Source organism: Xenopus laevis, chromosome 7L (assembly GCF_017654675.1).
Source record: "Xenopus laevis strain J_2021 chromosome 7L, Xenopus_laevis_v10.1, whole genome shotgun sequence".
Taxonomy (NCBI): Eukaryota; Metazoa; Chordata; class Amphibia; order Anura; family Pipidae; genus Xenopus; species Xenopus laevis.
The window spans coordinates 67207305-67228036 of record NC_054383.1 but is presented as its reverse complement, the minus strand read 5'-3'; the positions used below and the strand labels follow the sequence as shown (position 1 = coordinate 67228036).

The window sequence follows — 20732 nt, the reverse complement described above, 5'->3', positions numbered from 1 at the left end:
TGTTGCGCACAGTGGTAAAAGTTCGAACGCTTAAAATGAGAAGTGAGCCTATTTTGGTTCTATTCTCCCCTCGCGAGATCACAAATGGTACAGTCTGCTTCGGCCGGGGAGTGTTGCGCATGAGCGAACTATTGGAACTCGTGCAGCGACGCTGAAGAGTTTTAGGCTGTAATTGTAGGGTTGTATTTAGTTGCTAGTGGTTTACGTACCGATGGGGTAGTTACATAGAATGTAGGTAAGGGCTACACTGTTGTGTTCGAACCGGGTTGTTATTGAACAGCTAGATACAAGGATGGAAACGGGTTCGGCTATAGAATATAGACGATAAAAACAAAAGGTAAGGGCCTAGTTGAGTAAGCAACAATCTTCCTCCAGAGTTATTAGTCCTTGGATAAATATGAAAACGTTGCCCTAAATACTAGTGGGAACACTGACAAACATAGAATCTAGAAGCATAAATAGGTTAGATCCTAGTGAGCATATTCAAAATATAATTATAAATTAGCAACACAGGCTATGGGAAAAAAGCACAAATAAGCGAACATAGCCCAATAGTGTTAATATTTAGTGCAGTCACAATGGTGTTGCAACACAAATCTTTGTGTCTTGAACCATAGAAAGTCTTATGCACAGTTTTTTCTTCAGTGTTCTAAGGTGCAACAGTGATTAATACAAAGTGCTATCTCCAAAATAAAATTATAATTAAATAAAACAAGGTGCTTATAGTGCTTTATTCAGAAGCTAAAATGAATTAAAGCAAGGTGCCAGGGTCTAGCCAAGCCGACCTGGCACCCTAGGCAACCCCACTAATCCCCCCCCCAGTGCACGCCCAACAATGAACATGCGTGTACATTAGCAGACGGGAGATTGACAAAGGAGAGGAGAGCGACTGAGGGCAGTGAACGCGGACAAGGGTGAGGGTTGCCACCCGGCCGGTATTTTACCACCCTAGCCAGTAAAACACCCGCCAAGGCTGGGGCCGGTATTACAAATTTAACGGCAGATGTTGTTAAATTTGTAATACCCTTCAACATTGGCGTAACTAGATGTTACTGGGCCCCACAGCAAATTCATTTTATGGCCCCCAACATAACCACAAGTTGCCCTTTTTTACCAATATATATTGAAATTGCTCATTAATTAGGGCCTCATGGGGCCCCTATACCTCCTGGGCCCCCCTGCAGCCGCAGGGTCTGCTTCCTCTGTAGTTACGCCCCTGCCCTTCAAAAAGACTCCCTTATTATTGCCAACCTCTAGTTCCAGCCTTGCAAGGTGATTTGGTGTTTTCTTCAAACAATTAAACTCAGCATGTGGCTTCTCCACTCTGGTGGGATTAGCAATTTAAACAGCTCTTGATTTCAAAACAGCATATCAGTGTCAACTCCATGGTATTTACTCTGTAAAGACAGAGACAGCGCCCATATTGTAATTTGCCTTTACAGGGCCGGATTTACATAGCAGGAGCCCTAGGCCCGCTGCCGTTCATCTCCCCCATCCACTCCACTTCCTTTGTGCACATGCACAAATTTTCAGCATCGGCTCCAAAGTACCCACTGGGCTTGTTTTGCCTTCAATAAGGATTAATTATATCTTAGCTTGGATCAAGTACATGGCACTCTAATTTAGAACGCTGACAATTTAGGCAGGCAGTAAGGACAGGGCCCCTATGCTGGCTGAGTATCCTGCTGCTCCCTACCTTGCACACCTGACTGAAGTGCAAGTTAGGGGCCACCCCTGTTGGATTGAGCATGTCCTAACACAGGCTGCACTCAATTCAAGGCAGTCTGCAGGTTGGCTCCACTTTGGAGTGCAGAGACCTGCGGCTATTTGCACATTGCCCCATACAGTGGAAAAGGTGCAAAAATGGCCAATTGGGGCTTTTTTGCACTTTGTACGCCATGGAGCATTGTGAATGAGCCCTCATATCTCCATAATCCAACTTCTATATACTGTGTAACAGTTTCTTCCCCCAAGCCATAAGGCTCCTGATTACTCAGGGACCGCACAGATCTCTCTCACACACACACTCCATCTGACCTTACTATATACCACAACACTACACAGCCACTGTACGCCATTGTATAAATAAATAGCCATTGGATACAATTGTTCTCTATGAGCACATCTGCACTTTATCATGTTCTTGTTACTATCATATCACAATAATACACCCATCATGTCTGACGTTTAGCATTATTTACTTTACTGCACTGGCTTGTCCTGCACTAAACTGTCCTGTCTTGCAGGAGTTGCATATTTTTGCACTTGCACATTTTGTCGGTCGTCCGGTACATCTATGTTGTGTGTAGCACCATGGTCCTAGAGGAACGTTGTTTTGTTTCACTGTGTACTGTACGAAAATATATCGATGAAATGACAATAAACACACTCTTGACTCACTCTTGACTCTTGAATAAACTCACTCTTGACTGTATCAGTACCATGTAAGTTTTATATACATAGGAAAAGGCAGTAATTCCGATAACAACTTTTAGAATTTGCTTTTATAGTGAACACTTTTAATTTATATATTAACCACCAAATAATTTTAGGTGAATGTATGACTGTAAAATTATCAAGAAAGATCAATCTCTCTCAATTCATAAATAATAATGTTGTTTCTCAAGTTTTACAATGCTCGCAGTTATACAAGATTCTAGTACAGGATATGTCATGAGAAAGTACTGAATTAGGTTCTGTTTGTTCCTGGTATCCTATTTCTGCGAGAAAGGCTGTAAAAGATAAAATAGCCAGTCCTTTGATTTGCAACTTTTAACGCTGCTCTCTTCACTAACCACTGGATATTTCATTTTCTGCAAGGTAGGGAGCAGCAGGTCACTCACCCTGCATAGGGGCCCTGTCCTTACTGCCTGCCTAAATTGTCAGCGTTCTTGCAAGTTAGGGGCCACCTTTGTTGGATTGAGCATGTCCTAACACAGTCTGCACTCAATTCAAGGAGCAGTCTGCAAGTTGGCTCCACTTTGGAGTGCAGAGACCTGGGTCTATTTGCACATTGCCCCATACAGTGGAAATGGCCATTTGGGAACTTTTTTGCACTTTGTACACCATGGAGCATTGTGAATGAGCTCTCATATCCCCTTAAAGGAAAACTATACCCCCAAAATGAATACTTAAGCAACAGATAGTTTATATCAAATTGAATGACATATTAAAGAATCTTACCAAACTGGAATATATATTTACATAAATATTGCCCTTTTACATCTCTTGCCTTGAACCACCATTTCGTGACTCTATCTGTGCAGCCTCAGAGATCACCTGACCAGAAATACTACAACACTAACTGTAACAGGAAGAAATGAGGAAGCAAAAGGCAGAACTCTGTCTGTTAATTGGCTCATGTGACCTTACATGTGGTTTGTATGTGTGCACAGTGAATCTTACGATCTCAGGGGGCGGCCCTTATTTTTTAAAATGGCAATTTTCTATTTATGATTACCCAATGGCACATACTACTAAAAAAGTATATTATAATGATAATGGTTCATTTACATGAAGCAGGGTTTTACACATGAGCTGTTTTACTCAGTATCTTTTAATAGAGACCTACATTGTTTGGGGGGTATAGTTTTCCTTTAATCCAACTTCTATATACTGTATCATTACCATGCACATTTTATTTACATAGGAAAAGGCAGTAATTCCAATAACAACTTTTAGAATTTGCTTTTTATAGTTTAGGATATTCTCACAAATGCTGTTATTCTTCATTGAACTAAGGAGTATTTTGCAGTGTGGACACTTTTAATTCATATATTAACCACCAAATAATTTTAGGGGAATGTATGACTGTAAAATTATCAAGAAAGATCAATCTCTCTCAGTTCATAAATAATAATGTTGTATCTCTAGTTTTACAATGCTCACAGTTATAAACGATTCTAGTATAGGATATGTCATGAGAAAGTACTGAATTAGGTTCTGTTTGTTCCTGGTATCCTATTCCTGTGAGAAACTAAAGGCTGGAAAAGTTAAAATAGCCAGTCCTTTGATATGCAAACTACTAAGTGACTGCTAGCGCCACTGTCCCAAACCAATACTGAGTAAAATAATCATTAATTCACACATACTGCTGGTTGCTGGACAACATTCACTACTTATAAACTGTGTTGCTGTTTATATATACATTAGCATGGATAAGGGGGGTAAGTGTGCCTTGCAAACGTCCAGTCCTGTGCAGAGAAACGGCAGGTTTCTGTGTTTTTATGTATATGTTTATTTATTCAGTGACTAAACATGTACTATAGTTTGAAGAAAGTACTTAAGAGGACTGAAATTTGACTATTTGATTTGAGAACTGAAATAGTAAGGATGAAGGATCAGCACATTATTGCCTGGTAAGACAAATTCATATGTAATATACAGATAAATACAGTAGTTTTTGAGATTAAGATGCCTGTGTTATAATTTGGTTATAGAGGCTAAATGTGTACTAGTAAGCAATGTTCCCTCCAATTCCCTCTTAGCTACAGTATGTGCGCAAAAAAAAACATTTTAAACTTGTGTGCTCATTTTTAAAAACTGTGCACAGTTCAGAAAAATGCGAAATTTTGTGTTTTCACGCAAATTTCTTTGTGCACACCACAATTTGTTATGCGCTGGTCTCAAAATTTCTGTGCACGTGCATGAGCACACAGCTTAGAGGGAACATTGCTAATGAGAGTGTTCTTTTAAAAACTGTTGTTTAATATTCTGTTTGGACCTTTGGACTGATATTTTATATTTGAGAAATATAAAAAACAATGACAAGGTCTTTGACTAGCTGAATTATTTAGCAGTACAAGTATGGGATCGGTTGTCTGGAAACCCATTATCCAGAAAGCTCTGGATTACGGGAAGGCCATCTCCCATGGACTCCATTTTATCCAAATAATCCAAATTTTTTAAAAAATATTTTCTTTTTCTCTGTAATAATAAAACAGTACCTTGGTCCAAACAAAGATATATTCAATCCTAATTGGAGGCAAAACAAGCCTATAGGGTTTATTTAATGTTTGAAAGGACCAGTAACACCAAAAAGTTAAGGTGTCCTAAAGTACGGAAAATGTAATGTTGTGCTCACACAAAAGGTGTGAGTTTGCTTCTGAAACACAACTATAGCTTATATATAGAAGCTGCTGTGTAGCCATGGGGGCAGCCATTCAAAGCTGAAAAAAGGAGAAAAGGCACAGGATACACAGATAAGCATTGTAGTATACAATGGGATTCTTCAAAACGTATCTGTTATCTACTATATGTCCTGTGCTTGAATGGCTGCCCCCATCAAAGCAGGGGCGAGTTGAATAACTAGCTGCCTCAGGCGGCGGAGGGGCCAGGATCGCCCCTGCATTAAAGCAATTAATTTTTTTACTGCTCCTTTAATGATTGTTTAGTAGACAAAGTATGAAGATCCAAATTACAGAAAGATCTAATATCCGGAAAATCCCAGGTCACAAACATTCTGGATAACAGATACTATACCTATAGTATCTATTTTTCAAAAATCTGTAATTTCATACCTGTAATCATCACAGACAAAGAAGTTTTCTTCAGAGTCCCCTCTTATGTTCATATAATATTCTTTAGACAATGCTTACAGTTAAAGGGCCAGATTTATCAAAGTGTGAGATCAGAGCTCACCACAATAAAACTCACCCACTTTATATTCATTCCTATGGGATTTTTAGAATCTTGTTTGTCAAATGGTGAACTCTAACTTTCATCCATTGATAAATACACTTCTAAAAATCCCATAAGAATGAATAGAAAGTGGATGAATTTTTCAGTGGTAAACTTTAATTTCATAATTTGAGGCCCCTATACCTCCTGCACCCCCCTGCAGCTGCAGGGTCTGCTTCCTCTGCAGTTATGCTGCTGAATAAAACATATACAGGAATGCACTAGAAGCCACCCTAGTCGGCAATAGTAAAGCAACAAGTATTTAATTTTTAGATTGTAAACTAATAGACAGGGCTTACTTTACCTTCTGTATTGGTTAGTAATCTGTAGGTTTGATGTATGCATCCTTCTGTTTTACAGTGCTGCTGTTGGCACTTATATATATAATATATATATATATATATATATATATATATATATATATATATATATATATATATATATATATATATATATATATATATATTATGAATAAGACCCTGTTTTTATCTGTGAAGCAGCATTCAAGCAATATTTTTGGGATCTATTTTTCAGAAATCCAAAAATGTGTCAATTACATATAGTCCATAGTCCGATTTAAACAAATTGTTCACAAATGTGCCTTTTATCTGTAAAAGTATAATGGCCCATACCAGTGAATACATTTTTATTCTGCATTTTTCCAAAATGAAATATAAAATAATAGGGGATATTAACAATATAGAATGCTATGTGCAAAGTGCACAAATAGACTGAAATCGAGCTCTTTCTATACTTTGCACATTGTGTTCTGCATTGTGTAAATTGCTGCAGGCCTCTTTGTTGAGCTTTGGAGTGTAGAGACGTGCTGGGAAAGGGGGGAGGCATGTAGGCATTCCCCTGCCAGCCCTCTAACTTGGACTTCATTCTTTCCGTAATATGTATGTATCTTCATACCTTAAATCTACTAGAAAATGGTGTAATCATTAAATAAACCCAATAAGAACCTATACCTGTATTACATTTCCCATGAAGCTTTGCAGAGTGTTTACTGACAGGAAGTCAGTGATAGCTGCCAAAAGAACCACTTGGTTTGAAGCACAGATGGTGCTTCAAACCTGTTGTGTTTCAGTAGGCAGAGAAAAAGTAGTGGAAGAACGAAAGACAAAGGCTTATAAGGTTATGTAATAAACACTGAGCACCTGGGTAGTAACCCATGGTCACCAATTCTATGTTTGCTGTCATTGTTCTTCCTGCAATGAAATTAAAAGGTAAACTTAAAATGGTTTCTATGGGTTACTGGTTAGATGCAAAGGTAGCAATTACTGGTCACCCTTTTAAAGGCAAACATACACATCCTTTTGGTTACTATGGGTTACTGATCGTGGCCAAACAGTGCATTTTATTACATATGGGAGTTAGAGTTTTAAAGTGAGATTGGATAAGTCTCCTAAAAATGTGTTATCCATTGGCAGCTTGTATAGTTTTACAGCTGATGTTAAAGGGGTTGTTCATCTTTGAGATTACTTTTAGTATAATGTAGAGAGTGGTATTTTGAGACTATTTGCAATTGGTTTTGATTTTTTATTATTTAAGGTTTTTGAGTTATTTAGGTTTTTATTCAGCAGCTCTTCAATTTGAATTTTAAGCATTCTTGAAGCTAGGGTCCAAAATACCCTAGCAACCATGCACTGATTTGAATAAGAGATTGGTCCTGAATAGTAAGATGAGTAATAAAAACAAAAAAGCAATAACAATACATTTGTAGCCTTACAGAGCATTTGTTTTTAGAAGGGGTCATTGACCCCCATTTGAAAGCTGGAAAGAGTTAGAAGAAGAAGCCAAATAACTATAAAACTATAACAAATAAATAATGAAAACCTAAAAGTTACTTAGAATTGGAAATTCTATAACATACTAAAAGTTACCTTAAAGGTGAACCACCCCTTTAAAAGAAGTCATTTATATAAGGCAAATGTACCCTAATGTGATTTCTAAGAATATTGAAGTCACCAAGGAGTTATGTAAAAGGGGGTTTGTTATATCTGTTTAAATATGATACTGTATAATATATATTGTTTGCTAAATTGTTAATTTATGGTAAAATATACCAAAATATGACCTAAAAATACCAGACACCTTCTTACTAATTCTACTCAAATTTCATTAGCCGATTGTTTCACATCCCCAGAGGAGTGACCGGCCTTCCTTCTACTACCTCCACTATCAAGAGAACTACCAGCCCCCCCCTTATTCTGATTTTGCTATAGTTTTACTGCCCTCTCTGCCCCCCTTCCCAAATGTGTGGTCCAGCATCTCCAACAGCAACTTCACTACCATGTGAACCTACACAACACTTAGCATCATGTAACAAGGCTGAATGAAAGCACCAAATAAAAAGGTACAACAGAACCTATTTTATTTGGTAACTCATCAACACAAAACAGGTACACTTACGAATAGTCTATTTCCCTTTCTTAGAGCAACCAACCAATAGCAGTAGTTTTACTCTTTCCCATAGAACTAAGACTCTTGGCCTGTCTTGTAATAATTTGTGGGTAGAGAAAAACTAAACCCGCACCCGATTCAACCCGAACTCGCCCGCACCCTCCTCCTGCCCTCCATATATAGATGCACGCCGATCTGCGTCACAAAAGGGATACGGTGAGCACAAGAGTATAAAAAAGGATGCAGGAAGCCAGCAGTTTAAGGTTGCGGGTGAGGAGAGCAGGAAGAAGGGCTCAACCCGAAAGCTAAATACATAGGAAGAATGCAATTTTTTTTGTCTGTCCACAATCTGTAACAAACTTCATAAACAACAAACACAATGCTTAGCAACAAAATTGAATACTAAAATAATACTATCCAACAGGCCATAATTAGTGCCACCTCTTTACTCCCCAGCCTGGACATGCAAGCAAATCTTATCGCAGCTCATTCTCTATTATGCACAACTCCCAGCACCATTACTCTAATAGGAAAATCCCAGAATTAGCCCCCACATTGACCCCTCTTGACTTGCAATTATCCCATGAACACTGCTCTGTCTTACATACGTGTCATACATACATGTGCCAAACATACGTGTCCTACATACATACATACATACATACATGTATCATACATATACTCATGTATCATACATATGTGTTGTAGATACATGCATATGTCATACATACATACATGTGTCCAACATACATGTACTTACTTGTATCATACATAAATGCGTCATACATATGTGTCATACATACATACATACTCATATATATGTGTGTTGTACATACATAACATGCATGTGTCATACATATAGTGGTTCAAAAGTAATAGGTGTCGATACAAAACAGCGCAGAGGTTCTGCTGCAAAAGTGCCTTTATTAACACGACATGTTTCGAGCACCAAGGCTCTTTATCAAGTGTACACTTGATAAAGAGCCTTGGTGCTCGAAACATGTCGTGTTAATAAAGGCACTTTTGCAGCAGAACCTCTGCGCTGTTTTGTATCGACACCTATTACTTTTGAACCACTATTACTGGCTTTGGATGGAAGCAAGGTGCTGCGATACTTAAACCAAATCACAGAGGAATAAGTACCAGTTCTTTACAATTTACTACGTGTCATACATATATGCATGTGTCATAATACATTCATGTGTTGTTCATACATTTATGTGTCATACATACATGTCAGAATTATTTATTGTGGCACAGTCAACATTAGTCATTGTAAGTATATTAGTAATTTCACATTTTGATATTGATTAAAAGAATTTCAGAAACTATTGTAAAATATGTTAATAAAAGTTTTTTGCTTATGTTTCAGGGTATTATGCCTACACTTTGTCATGTTTGTTGAAACATTTAGTGCCTTTCGATTTGAAAATCACCAAAGCCTGCTTGACCCTATTAGAGAAAATTCATCTGGTAACAAATGCTGTTCTCTCTAGTGCTTTCTTCTCTCAGTTGTCCTAATTTCTGGTTGTCTTCATTATTGTTTTTTTTCCCATTCTGTTTCATTATTTTTCTTATTATTTTCTTCTTTTTAAAATTTTAATGCAGTTTTTCTTTTACATTCCTAGATAATATTGAATGTTTTCTGGAATATATGGAGCTTTGGGTACCACGGAGACAGATAGATGGATTAGTTATTTGGCTGTCCCAAATTATGAGATTCCCAGGTAAAGAAGTTAGATAAAGGTTATTAGGATTTGTTTTTATTCTGCAAAATGTATTTTGCTTCCAGACTGGCATGCAATTATCATGGTTTCTTACAAACTGTTAGTTTAGCCAGTTGTTGGGACATAAAAACATTTATATGATAACAAGACTATTATTTGCTCTAGAACAGTTAAGTGATGTTATGTCTTCAGGTAAAGTTTTATATTTGCAGGCAGTGTAAGAAATCAAGCAGATTTAGGTTAATAAAGTATAAAAAAACAAGACTGCAAATACTTTTTTCAATTACTATTTAAAAACTCATAAACCCCAAAACTACAAATGTCATGACGTTTATTAAAGGATCCAAATAAAAAAGTGCAAATACAAAATGTGCTAAAAAATATGAATACATCGAAAACCTCTAACTTAAGACAATTCCTAGTGAAAACAAATCCAAAAACCTCTAAAGGTCCAAATTTATTTAAAATGGTTATATCAGCGCAGCTCCCATTGACTTCTATAGGACATTGACAACTTTTACCTGGCAACGTTTTGTATTAGTGGTTTTAGTAGTTTTTACTATTAGGGGTCCATTTAATAAACCTTTTTTTTTTAGGGGAAAATTTGATTTTTTCATGGTAAAATAATTTTTTTTTAGAGATTTATTATACCCCAAAGTTGCTAAAAATCTGAAAAAAATGCAAAAATACTCCATCTCAAACCCGTTGAGGTCATGTAGAAGTCAATGGCAGATTAGTTTTGCAGTGACAATTTGATAAAATCGAGTTTTCGGAGCGTCAATTATACGATACGAATTGATGGTCAGGTTTTTTGCCCTGGCTTTTTTGAGAAAAATTATTGATAAATGAGTTCAGTTCGTGGTAGGGAGTTTGGTCGACTTTGTTTTAAGAAAAATATTAGATTCATTTGTATTTTAGTAACTAGGACCTTAATCTCAAGTTTTTTGAGATTTATGGCAAAAACATTGATTGTTAGTAAATGGGCCCCTTAAAGTTTAATGTTCCTTTCTCTGGTGTTGCAGACTGGCAGCTCAGTACTTTAGGTGCAGATTCTGTAATATTACAATTTTGTTACATTCATTGATACATTTCTCAGCAGTAGCTGTGCAATATTAGCAACTATTGTATTAATTATAATAGCTGACTTTAATGAAACTCAGGAAATCTGCCCAGCAGGGCAACTATAAGAAATATATCAACTAATGTATAATTTACAACAGTTTACAGAGTCAGTGACCCCCCCCCCATCCAGAGGTGCTTCAGAAAGACATAAGAAGGTGAAAATACAACTTTAAACATCAATATTAGAAAAATGGGCATGAATAGAGAATAGTAATAGTAATTGAAAAATTCTGGTGAATCTGAAAACAACTGAACTGAAAAAAGGGTTAACACACCACACTTATTTTTCAACAGTGTTTCCTTTCAACCCTATAATTTCCTTTCTTTCCTTGGACAGGTTACAATAAAAAGTTTGCCACTGATGTACAGTATGACCCAAACCTCCTTCTTGCTAGTAGAGGGTAGGAGTCAAAGGTGGGACCATGACCACCTAAAACCTGCAAACATTTTCTTTATGTACTTAAACCTGTAAATAAAAAGAAAGTTTGGTAATCTGCTAGGGCTTCTTCTTTTTAGTCAGCAATGCCCACAATCTTATTCACCAGACACAAAAAATTGAGCACTAAAAATACTATAACATAAGCTCTATTAGTGCTATAGTAATGAATTATATATTTGTAGATATCCCAAGTAAGGTGGATCTCCCTAAAACACAGAGCACCATAAAATATATCTTGGGTATGAAGCAAATACATATGTATGGCAAAATCATGCTTGATTCTTAAAATATGTAAATGTTTCTTGATATCTTTAATGCACAGTGCTCCAAATTATAAAAAAAAACATATCGGAAAACCCCAGGTCCTACACAATTCAAATAATAGTTTCCATACCTGTATGTGTTTCTACTGAAACTGTTCCTTCAATGTCCCAGTATGAATGAAATGTACTTCACAATATCTTTCATTTCTTTTTTCCCTATAGACTAAATTTGTAGATCAAACAAATGATGCATGTATGTTTCACTGACTAATGCAATACTTCTAATCAACGATATTTGTAGAAACCATCGCTTATCAATTAGCTAACTGATTCTCTGATCCTCATTCTGTATTTCAGTCAGTCTCATTTCACTGGATCGCTCAAATAAGCAGCTCTCTAGATGCAAATACTTCTTAGATGCTGATGAAGATGGAAATTTCTTATTTCGTGTGCACTACACAGGATGCTATGTACAAATGCAGGTAAGAGATATATTTTTGAATTACAGAAAAAATATATTTTGGGGTATATAAGACTTTGCAGATAATCATAAAACTAACTACACATGGTTTCCATCAGTCTTGGAATTCATATTCACAGCATGCAAGCATGTGCTAAACACTGTTATTAAGGCAAAATTTGCATCATGCCAAAATTTTGTTTATGCACCAGAACGGGCACCTGATGCCCACGTCCCTGCACTGGCTGCATAATTAGACGGTGAGAAGGGAGTGTGCATGTGAAAAGTGCAGTGACATCTATGAAATGCAGAATGGAAAGTGAAATTAATTGCCTGCCCCACCTCTATGCCTCTGGCATAGAGGCGGGGTAGACAATGTATGACAGTATATGATTGACAGCTGAGATTTTTAAATACATGTATAAACGCTATGGATGTTTTAATGAAACAAGAATTTGTTTTTTATGTTTAATTTGAAATGGACTTATATTATACTATTTTTTATGTGTGGGTGACAGGTCCTCTGTGCCCAATGCAGTGTAAAGCTTTCTAGCAACAGGATCCTAAAACATTCACATATTATTTGGAATTTTTTTATATACAGAAAGGTTTTCACAAACTTGAAATTCACATGGTTAAAAAGACATCTTCAGGAAGAGGACAAAGTAATCGGTATCTTATGAAATGTCCAGCAATGACTGCACAACTGGGAAGAGAGAAAGTGCGCTGTGACCCAAGTTATGTTCAGGTATTTCATGAAATGGGGTTGAGAATGTGGATGGCTATTATGGGATTAATAAAAATGTGATTTAGAGCTTACCAAAGTACAATTCCACCACTCTATTCATTCTTATGGAATTTTTTGAGGCATATTTATCAACAGGTGACAGTTAGGAGCCCATTTATTAAATCTCAAATTGTTCTGGTCAAGGGGAAAAACTCCTTATTATACTCCAAAGCTTCTAAACATCCAAATCTGAAAATACTCAATCTCAAACCTGTCAATGTAATGTAGAAGTCAATAGCAGGTGTCCCAGAAGATGCTTTTTGACATTGTGATCTGTGCTGGTTTTTGTCCAATAATCGGATAAATTTGAGTTGTTGCGCCAACAATTCAATAGTTGAGTTTTTCGAGCGTCAATCGTATGATACGAATTGACAGTCGATTTTGTTGCGATGATTTTTTCAAGAAGAATTATTGATAAATGATTTAGATTCGTGGGTGGGAGTTAGGCCGACTATGTTAAAAAAAATAAATATATATACTTGAGTTGTAGTAAATAACCCCCTTACAGTTTACCATTGATAAATATAACTCTAAAAATTCCATTACAAAATTTTACTGTCGGGAGCTCTGATTTCTAAATCTGCTCTTGCTAACTATATATGACACAGTCTATAATACTAATTCTTTGGCTGTTGCAGGTGTCACGACCGATACCTTTGGGAAATGATCAGGTAAATAATGCTGTTTTTTTATTTCTGTATCACAGTTAGAAGTGGAGAAGCCAAAACAATTTGGCTATTTAGATGGGTATTTAGGGGAGAATTACTAGATATTTGACTGGGGAATTTATTAGGAATTCATAAGGAATTCATAAGCAATTTGCTTCTTTACTCTTTTTCAAATGTTTTTTTTAACAATGTAGCCTGTATTTTGCTGCTTTGAGCAGGCGAACACCATTTGTTGAAGGGTGGTAGCTGAGTTGTGCAGCGCTGAGTTCAGAAGTTCAGACATTTCTTCAAGCACAAAAAGTATTTATTGAACATTCAATGCCCGATTTGTAAAATATTTGGGGGCATAAACATTGGCCCCTAAAATGTATTGGTTCTTAAGAATCATTTCACAAAAAAAGTAAATTGTACTTACTGAAATTTTAATTTCCTCAGCCCTTTTGCAGCACCCTGAGAAATGTTGTCATTATCTGCTTTTTTGGGCAGCAGTACAAAAAATACTTAACAGGTTAAAACACACACTACAAGAGACTCCAGTTAATGTAAAAAAGAAGAGAGCCACACTGCTGCTCGGGGCTCGCCCAGCAAAATTTTCTGGGCCCCCCTCGCCACCCCTCCCTTACCCATCAGTATGAAGGCCGCACAAGAAACAAACGTTAAAACATTAAGTGCCCCCCTAGAAGTTAAAAAAAAGAACTTTGATGCCCAGGGCCCCCCTACAAGTTTTGGTGGTCCATGCAACCCTACAAATAAAAAAAGAAAAAAAATATTGGTGGCTAAGGACCCCCTACAAGTTTACAAAATAAGTTATTATAAAGAAAATTTGGCCAGGACTCCTACAAGTTATTAAAAAAAAAACATTTGGCCAGGGCCCCAACAAGTTAAAAGAAAAAATAATTCTGATTCGCCAGCTTAGTACGTATTATATTAATTTTCCCCTCCTGTATATTGCCTCATAAAAAAATGGTTTAAATTGTGTTTTAAGACTTAAAATGTCATTATCATCTCTGCTCTGTGTTTAGGATGAAACAAAAGCCAGGCATGTCCTTTAGTTTTTCCACAGAAAGTGTTCATAACAAAGTCTTAACTAATTGTCTGTCTGACGACTGGCAAACTTTGTTATAACCCTTTTGAAAGTAAAACGAATTAGATGATACTCATGAAGTCTGACTCTGCTGAATATAACTTTTTGAAAAGCGTTTATGATAAAGTCTCCAAATTGTGTACATTTTATTGGTAGGCTTTCTTTAATTGAAAGAATATGTTAATCACTTCAGGAGGCAATGATTGTTTTTCTATAATGGAGTGGTTTATTGATATATGGCACTTAGTGTGTATTATCTGATAGTATCTTCAGATCTTTAACTGGTCCTTAATAACAAAATAACTTACAGAATAGTGTAACCTTTCACAGGCTGACTGGTTTCTTTCTTTACGAGGGGAGTTAGTTGTGTCCATGGAAGATGCAAGTTTGATCGGCATCGAGGTAGAGATGAGCAATTCCATCATGACTGTGAGTGGATTAAGAGAGCAGTTGCTGGATGGCATAAAGGTAAACTGATGTTATGGGATCACTTACCCAGAAGCTCATTATGCAGAACTCTCCATATTATGGCAAGGCTATCTTCCATAGAGGCCACTTTAAGCAAATAATTCTAATTTTTAAAAATGATTTTCTTTTTTTCTGTAATAATAAAACAGTATTTGTACTTGATCCCAGCTAAGCTGTATAAGTCCACATTGGTGGCAAAACAGTCTTACTGGGGTTATATAATGTTTATAGGACAAAAAGATGTGGTGTCCCAAGCATTTCAGATAATAGATCCTATACCTATACATATTTGCTAAAGTTATAGCTGCCCTATTTGTGCTGAAATTCAACTCACTGGGACATACATTTTTGCTATGCAGAGAACCCAGTCTTCCAGTATGTCCAATTTCCATGTGGCTGGATAGAGTACTTTTTATGTAAAAACAAAAAAAAAAGAGTTTAAATGGGAATTACCTTTAATAGAGAATTATAGATTCAAGTACCTACTTGCATGCCTTGTCTTGATATCCCTGTCCTAAGTTCAAATAGCAGCAATGGTATTTTGTACTATAGAGAATGTGTGCCCATAATACATATGTGCAATTTTGTCACAGAAAGACAGTTTAGTAGAGGTCAAAATGGTAACTAGCAAAAACATAAGCACATAAACATAGGTATTTTTTTTAATTTATAATTTTATTATCTTTAGTCTCTTGCACCGTCAGTAACTACTGAGAATGTAGACTTTTTTCCAAATTACTTGGTGTGCACGGCCATTATTATGATATGTATAATGTTAGATATTAGAGATGTTATAGTGATTATGTTAGATGGCAATATTAAACATTGAAAGGAATAAGGAAGAGACAACTTTGTATTTATTTAATGACTAGACACTTGTAACAGATGTACCAACTTTATATGTTTATTATGTTCATATGTTTATTACAGATTTTAGACAGGCAAACTGATGATCTTCACCTTTGGTTGGCTCATGGATTTTATGCGTATTCACTTGAAGCTTCTTGCCCAACTGGTAGGTACTTAAAACTGGTCATCCATTCCAATATACAAACACATGTAAATTGATTTTCTATATCTCTGTATAATTGCTATACTTTCATGCCATAAAACTACCAAGACATAGTGAGTTTAGTCGTGGTTTCAAAAACCACTAAAACCACGAAAATAAGACTGTTGAGAAATAGGTCCCCATATGTTTCTAGACAAAAAAAAAAATGATTTGTGCAGATAGCACATTATCTCTATATGTGCCAAACTTTTGATTATTTAAGAATTTATCCAGAAGATAATTTTAATATTGTTTATCTCTACATGTGATTTGCAATGGGAATCAATGGTTTGAATATGTGTACTTTTTTGACTGCTCATATCAGCTGACAGTGTGAAGAAACAAAACATTTATCTGCTTTAATAAATATGTCACTAGGCAACGGTTTTATTAACAATAAAATATTATTACTTTCTGTTTCAACAGTATCCCAACATCCAGGAGAAGAAGTCATCCTTCATATTCCTAAGCAGCGCGTGGGGTTAGTGAAAAGAGGATCATACATCACAGAAATACTGACTCTGAAGAACATTATTGTTGGACAGTCTGCTAATGTCACTGTGATTGAAAACAAGCAATTTGTTGTTATAAATATCCCTTCTAAAGAAGTATTAAAAAGAAAGGTCAGAAACTTTTAATGTTGAAGCTTACATTGTTCATTTTATGTCATCTAATTTCCTATGACTAACTGATTTTATTTTATTTAAAGGATTGCTACAGCACTATAGGAAATTATAGAGGAGTTCAGTTTTTCTATTGCATTGACCTGATGCTGGAGTTTACAGAAATGGCATATCCATTTAACTGGACTTTGGAAAACTATTATGAATGTACAGGTGAGAAACCACAACACAAGGTTATATTTATTTTGGGATCAAGATTTTTATTGTATGCAGCAGAATTAAAAAATTAAATCTTGTATTTTTCACTTTACAAGTAAAGTCAATTATATAAAAATAATTGTAGAAAAACCTTCTGTAGAGCAGTGCTGTCCAACTGGCGGCTCGCGGCCACCCCTTGTGTGCCTGCTGTGCCTGTTTACTTTATGTAAGATTTAAATGGTATCACTTCAGAGATTAACTGCATTGTTTACACTTCAATTTCAGATTTTAAAACCCTGAATTGTTCACACCTGTAATCCCCCCTGCATTATTCACACGTATAACACCACTATTGTTCACACCCTAAAGGCCTGTACTGTTCACACATCAGACCCACACAGAAACTGCCCACATAGTTCTACTGTTCACACTTTAAACTACTGTGTGACTGCACTGTGCCACTGTATGTAATAAATGTTAGAATGGTCCTGATAGGTTTCCCTGTCTCCTGCTCTGTTCTGCCTGCCCTATGCTCCCTGTGTGCCATACGCTCCCTGCCCTATGCTTCCTGTGTGTGCTGTACTCTGCCTGCCCTATGCTCCCTGTGTGTGCCATTCTCTGCATGTGTATAGCATACTCTGCCTTCCCTTTGCTCTCTTTGTGTGCAATACTCTGCCTTCCTTATGCTCCCTGTGTGTGTGCAGTACTCTGCCTGCTCTATGCTCACTTTGTGTTCCGTACTCTGCCAGTCATATGCTCCCTGGGTGTGCCGTACATACAATCACTTGGGGGTGCCTAACATTTGTCAAATCCAAGTATAAAATTACTTTCCTTCTCCTTTAAACCTGTAAAATTACCCAGTTGGGCAGTTAGAGAAAGTTGTGAAATTACATCTGTTATAAAAAGCAACAATTAAAAGTATTTTTGTCAAAGTGGTACTACTATAATATTTTGTCTTTATTAATTATAAATATTATTATTATTATTATTATTATTACTAATACCATGATGCAGCATTAATCAACAGGTATTGATGTGCACATCTACATACACATATGCAACACAATTAGTGGACATACAAAGAGTTTTGTGTTTAGCTAATAATATTTGTGTTTTTTTGTCTTAAACTAATACTGTACATATCATACACGTTATAATTAAATCTTGGGTTCCTTTGTAGTAACAGGATCACAAATGATACAATCAAAACATGTCGCAGCTGAGATCTTCCATAAGGACAACCTAGATATATTTTTAAATAACTCAGAACTTCACACCACCCCAAGACCAGAAACAAGGACTGCTCGACTTATAAAACCAACACAGTATACCACACTTGCAATTATGGGAAATTCTTCAGTTCACCCACATGTAACAGTACATGTAAATAACCATGTTAACCATGCAAATATGCCTTCTCCTATGTTACTGGAGTCATCCAAAACTGAAATGACTGCTTCTGGGCATGGTGCAGAGTTAGACAATGTGGCATCTGGGGAATATTTCAACATACTTGAAGGCTCAGGATACTACACAGACACAAACATTTCTGGTGCTTTACTTCTGCTCAAGAAAGTGTCATCACATATACAGGCTTCTGTGGAAGTAACAAATAACTCTACATCAAAAAGCAATTTAACTTCAGAAAACTTAGAAAACAATAGGACTTTGACATTGACTGAAAAACAAATCTCTGTCCCATCAGTGCCTTCAGAGAGTTATCAGAATCTATCAAATATTGAACTTGTGATGTTAAATGAAGATAAATATGATGACAAGATACCTCAAATAAACCAAACTACCAACTTTGTGAAAGACACCACCAATATGTTATCAAGGGAAACATATACATCGAACATCTCTGCTGTGTTAACATCACAAAATGTAGCTGGATCTGGAACAAGTTTTGACTTCATTAATAAAAATGTAGAACCACTAAATAAGGAATCCAAATCACCATCACCGGTAGTCGTGATGTCCTCATCTTTACACTGGTCAGTAGATGACACAACATCTTTGGAGATTCTTCCACCTGATACTGATGAGACATCAAATGATGGTTTCATACCAGTTATCTCTAGAAACGCTGTATCAAACAAATACAAGAAAATAAATGAAAACAATGATTCAAGTCAGGTAAAATACACAATGGAACAGGAGGAAAAACAAGTCAAATAGTGATACATTTTATATTATTTGATACATTGCTTATCTTTGGCCCTGCTGAACAGAATCCCTGAATTTCATTAAATGCAGCTATTATAATTGATACAGTAGTCGCTAAGATTCCACAGAAGCTGCTGAGAACAGATCAGAATGAAACACCAGAGACAAAAACATTCAACTTTAAACTTCGATTTTGGAAAAATGGTAAAAAAATTAAAAATTTAAAGCAATTGAACAAAGTATTTATTTCTGGTGAACAATCTGAAAACAACTGAATTGAAAAAAAGTCTTTGGAAGGTGAAAAACCCCTTTAAAGAATAAGGAAAGCTACTGAGGTATTTTATTGCAAATAGATTAGCTGCAATAGTGCAAGCTAGAATGCTATATTTATTCTGTAGAATGTTTTACAATACCTGAGTAAAAAGCCCTAGAAGCTCTCTGTTTGTTTAGGATAGCAGCTGCAGTATTAGCTTGGCGTGACATCACTTCCTGCCTTAGTCTTTCCCTGCTCACTTATAGCTCTGGGCTCAAATTACAGCAGAGAAAGGAGGGGGGGGGGAGAGGAGCAAACTGAGCATGCTCATGTCCAGGGCAAGGAGGTTTAAGCTGAAGGCAGGAAGTCTGTTACAGAAGCCCATGTATACACAATAGAAGGAAAGAAATGCAGTATTTCATTTGACAGGTGACTCAGAGCAGCACTACTTTGAGGGTTTACGGGTATATTTAGGTGGACCTTTCTGATAAGGCTTAAGGTGGCCATACACTATAAGATCCTCTCGTTTGGCAAGGTCACCAAACGAGCGGATCTTAACCCGATATGCCCACTAACGGCTGGGCAATATCGGATGGATCCAAACGTGTGAATTAAGCTGAAATGTGAGCACAGTTGTTTTAACTTGGTTGCACAGGCCACAACTGCATCAGGAATAACTCCCCCAGGAAACTGCATCATCAATGGAATTGTCTATTGTGCCAAACATTGCTTGGGAAAATCACCTGTTATGACTGCTGAAGCTACTACTTATATCTGTAACTTGGTTACTGGGCAAGGTTGACAGAGGACACCCCTGGCATATTGCACTGGTAAACATGAATGCTTCTGACAGTAATCCATCCTCACCATTGAAGTAAGGTTCAAGTATATTTCACTGCCCAATGCAGCTTTCTGAAGGGATATTGCATCATCGGATGTGATCTTCTTTAAAAGGCAGCCCTCCCAATGTGAACTTGTAACCATGATAACTTGCCTATGGATCAAAAGTATATTCTTACAGCCTTGTACAGCCATAAATCTGTATAGTTGACACATAAAGCAGTCATAGTAACAAAACAAGAGAACTATTACCCTTAAAGGAGAACCAAACCGCTTATTCATAAAACCCCTACCCCCCTGCCCTACATAGTCCCCCCCCCCGCTGTCCCCCAGCCTAGGTGTAAACTCCAGTAAACTCCAACAAATATGCCTATAGGATACAAGAGGGATGATACGTTTGAAGGGAATTTTTTTTTATCATATCATTAAAACCAAGTATTAGACACTAAATAAAAGCATCCCTTAAATACATAGAAATTGTACATTCAAAAAGTAATA

The 20732-nt window shown here is 36.5% G+C and overlaps 1 protein-coding gene across 4 annotated transcripts; it reads left to right on the top strand.

Annotated features, from left to right (window-relative positions):
• The first annotated feature begins 101 nt into the window (after positions 1–101).
• c1orf127.L (chromosome 1 open reading frame 127 L homeolog) lies at positions 102–19417 on the top strand. 4 transcript variants are annotated; one of them, XM_041569138.1, is made up of 12 exons: positions 102–337; positions 4249–4358; positions 9458–9558; positions 9714–9812; positions 11994–12118; positions 12701–12844; positions 13522–13554; positions 14966–15103; positions 16034–16118; positions 16581–16777; positions 16864–16990; positions 18156–19417. In XM_041569138.1, the coding sequence occupies exons 2-12, from the start codon at positions 4333–4335 to the stop codon at positions 19151–19153; spliced, it is 2073 nt and encodes a 690-aa protein (XP_041425072.1). In that variant the 5' UTR covers positions 102–337; positions 4249–4332; the 3' UTR covers positions 19154–19417. The 4 variants fall into 4 exon arrangements, with proteins under 4 accessions (XP_041425072.1, XP_018081143.1, XP_041425073.1 ...); XM_018225654.2 differs by lacking the exon at positions 4249–4358; XM_018225653.2 differs by lacking the exon at positions 102–337 and having other exon boundaries at positions 4041–4358.
• The last annotated feature ends 1315 nt before the right edge of the window (positions 19418–20732 follow it).

What these genes read in the sequence shown, in the direction of transcription:
- c1orf127.L (XM_041569138.1), top strand. Translation starts at nt 4,333, where the DNA reads ATGAAGGATCAGCACATTATTGCCTG. An exon ending in TATTAGAGAAAATTCATCTG is followed by an intron (nt 9,559 to 9,713) that starts GTAACAAATGCT and finishes TTACATTCCTAG; the next exon opens with ATAATATTGAATGTTTTCTG. An exon ending in CCAAATTATGAGATTCCCAG is followed by an intron (nt 9,813 to 11,993) that starts GTAAAGAAGTTA and finishes TCTGTATTTCAG; the next exon opens with TCAGTCTCATTTCACTGGAT.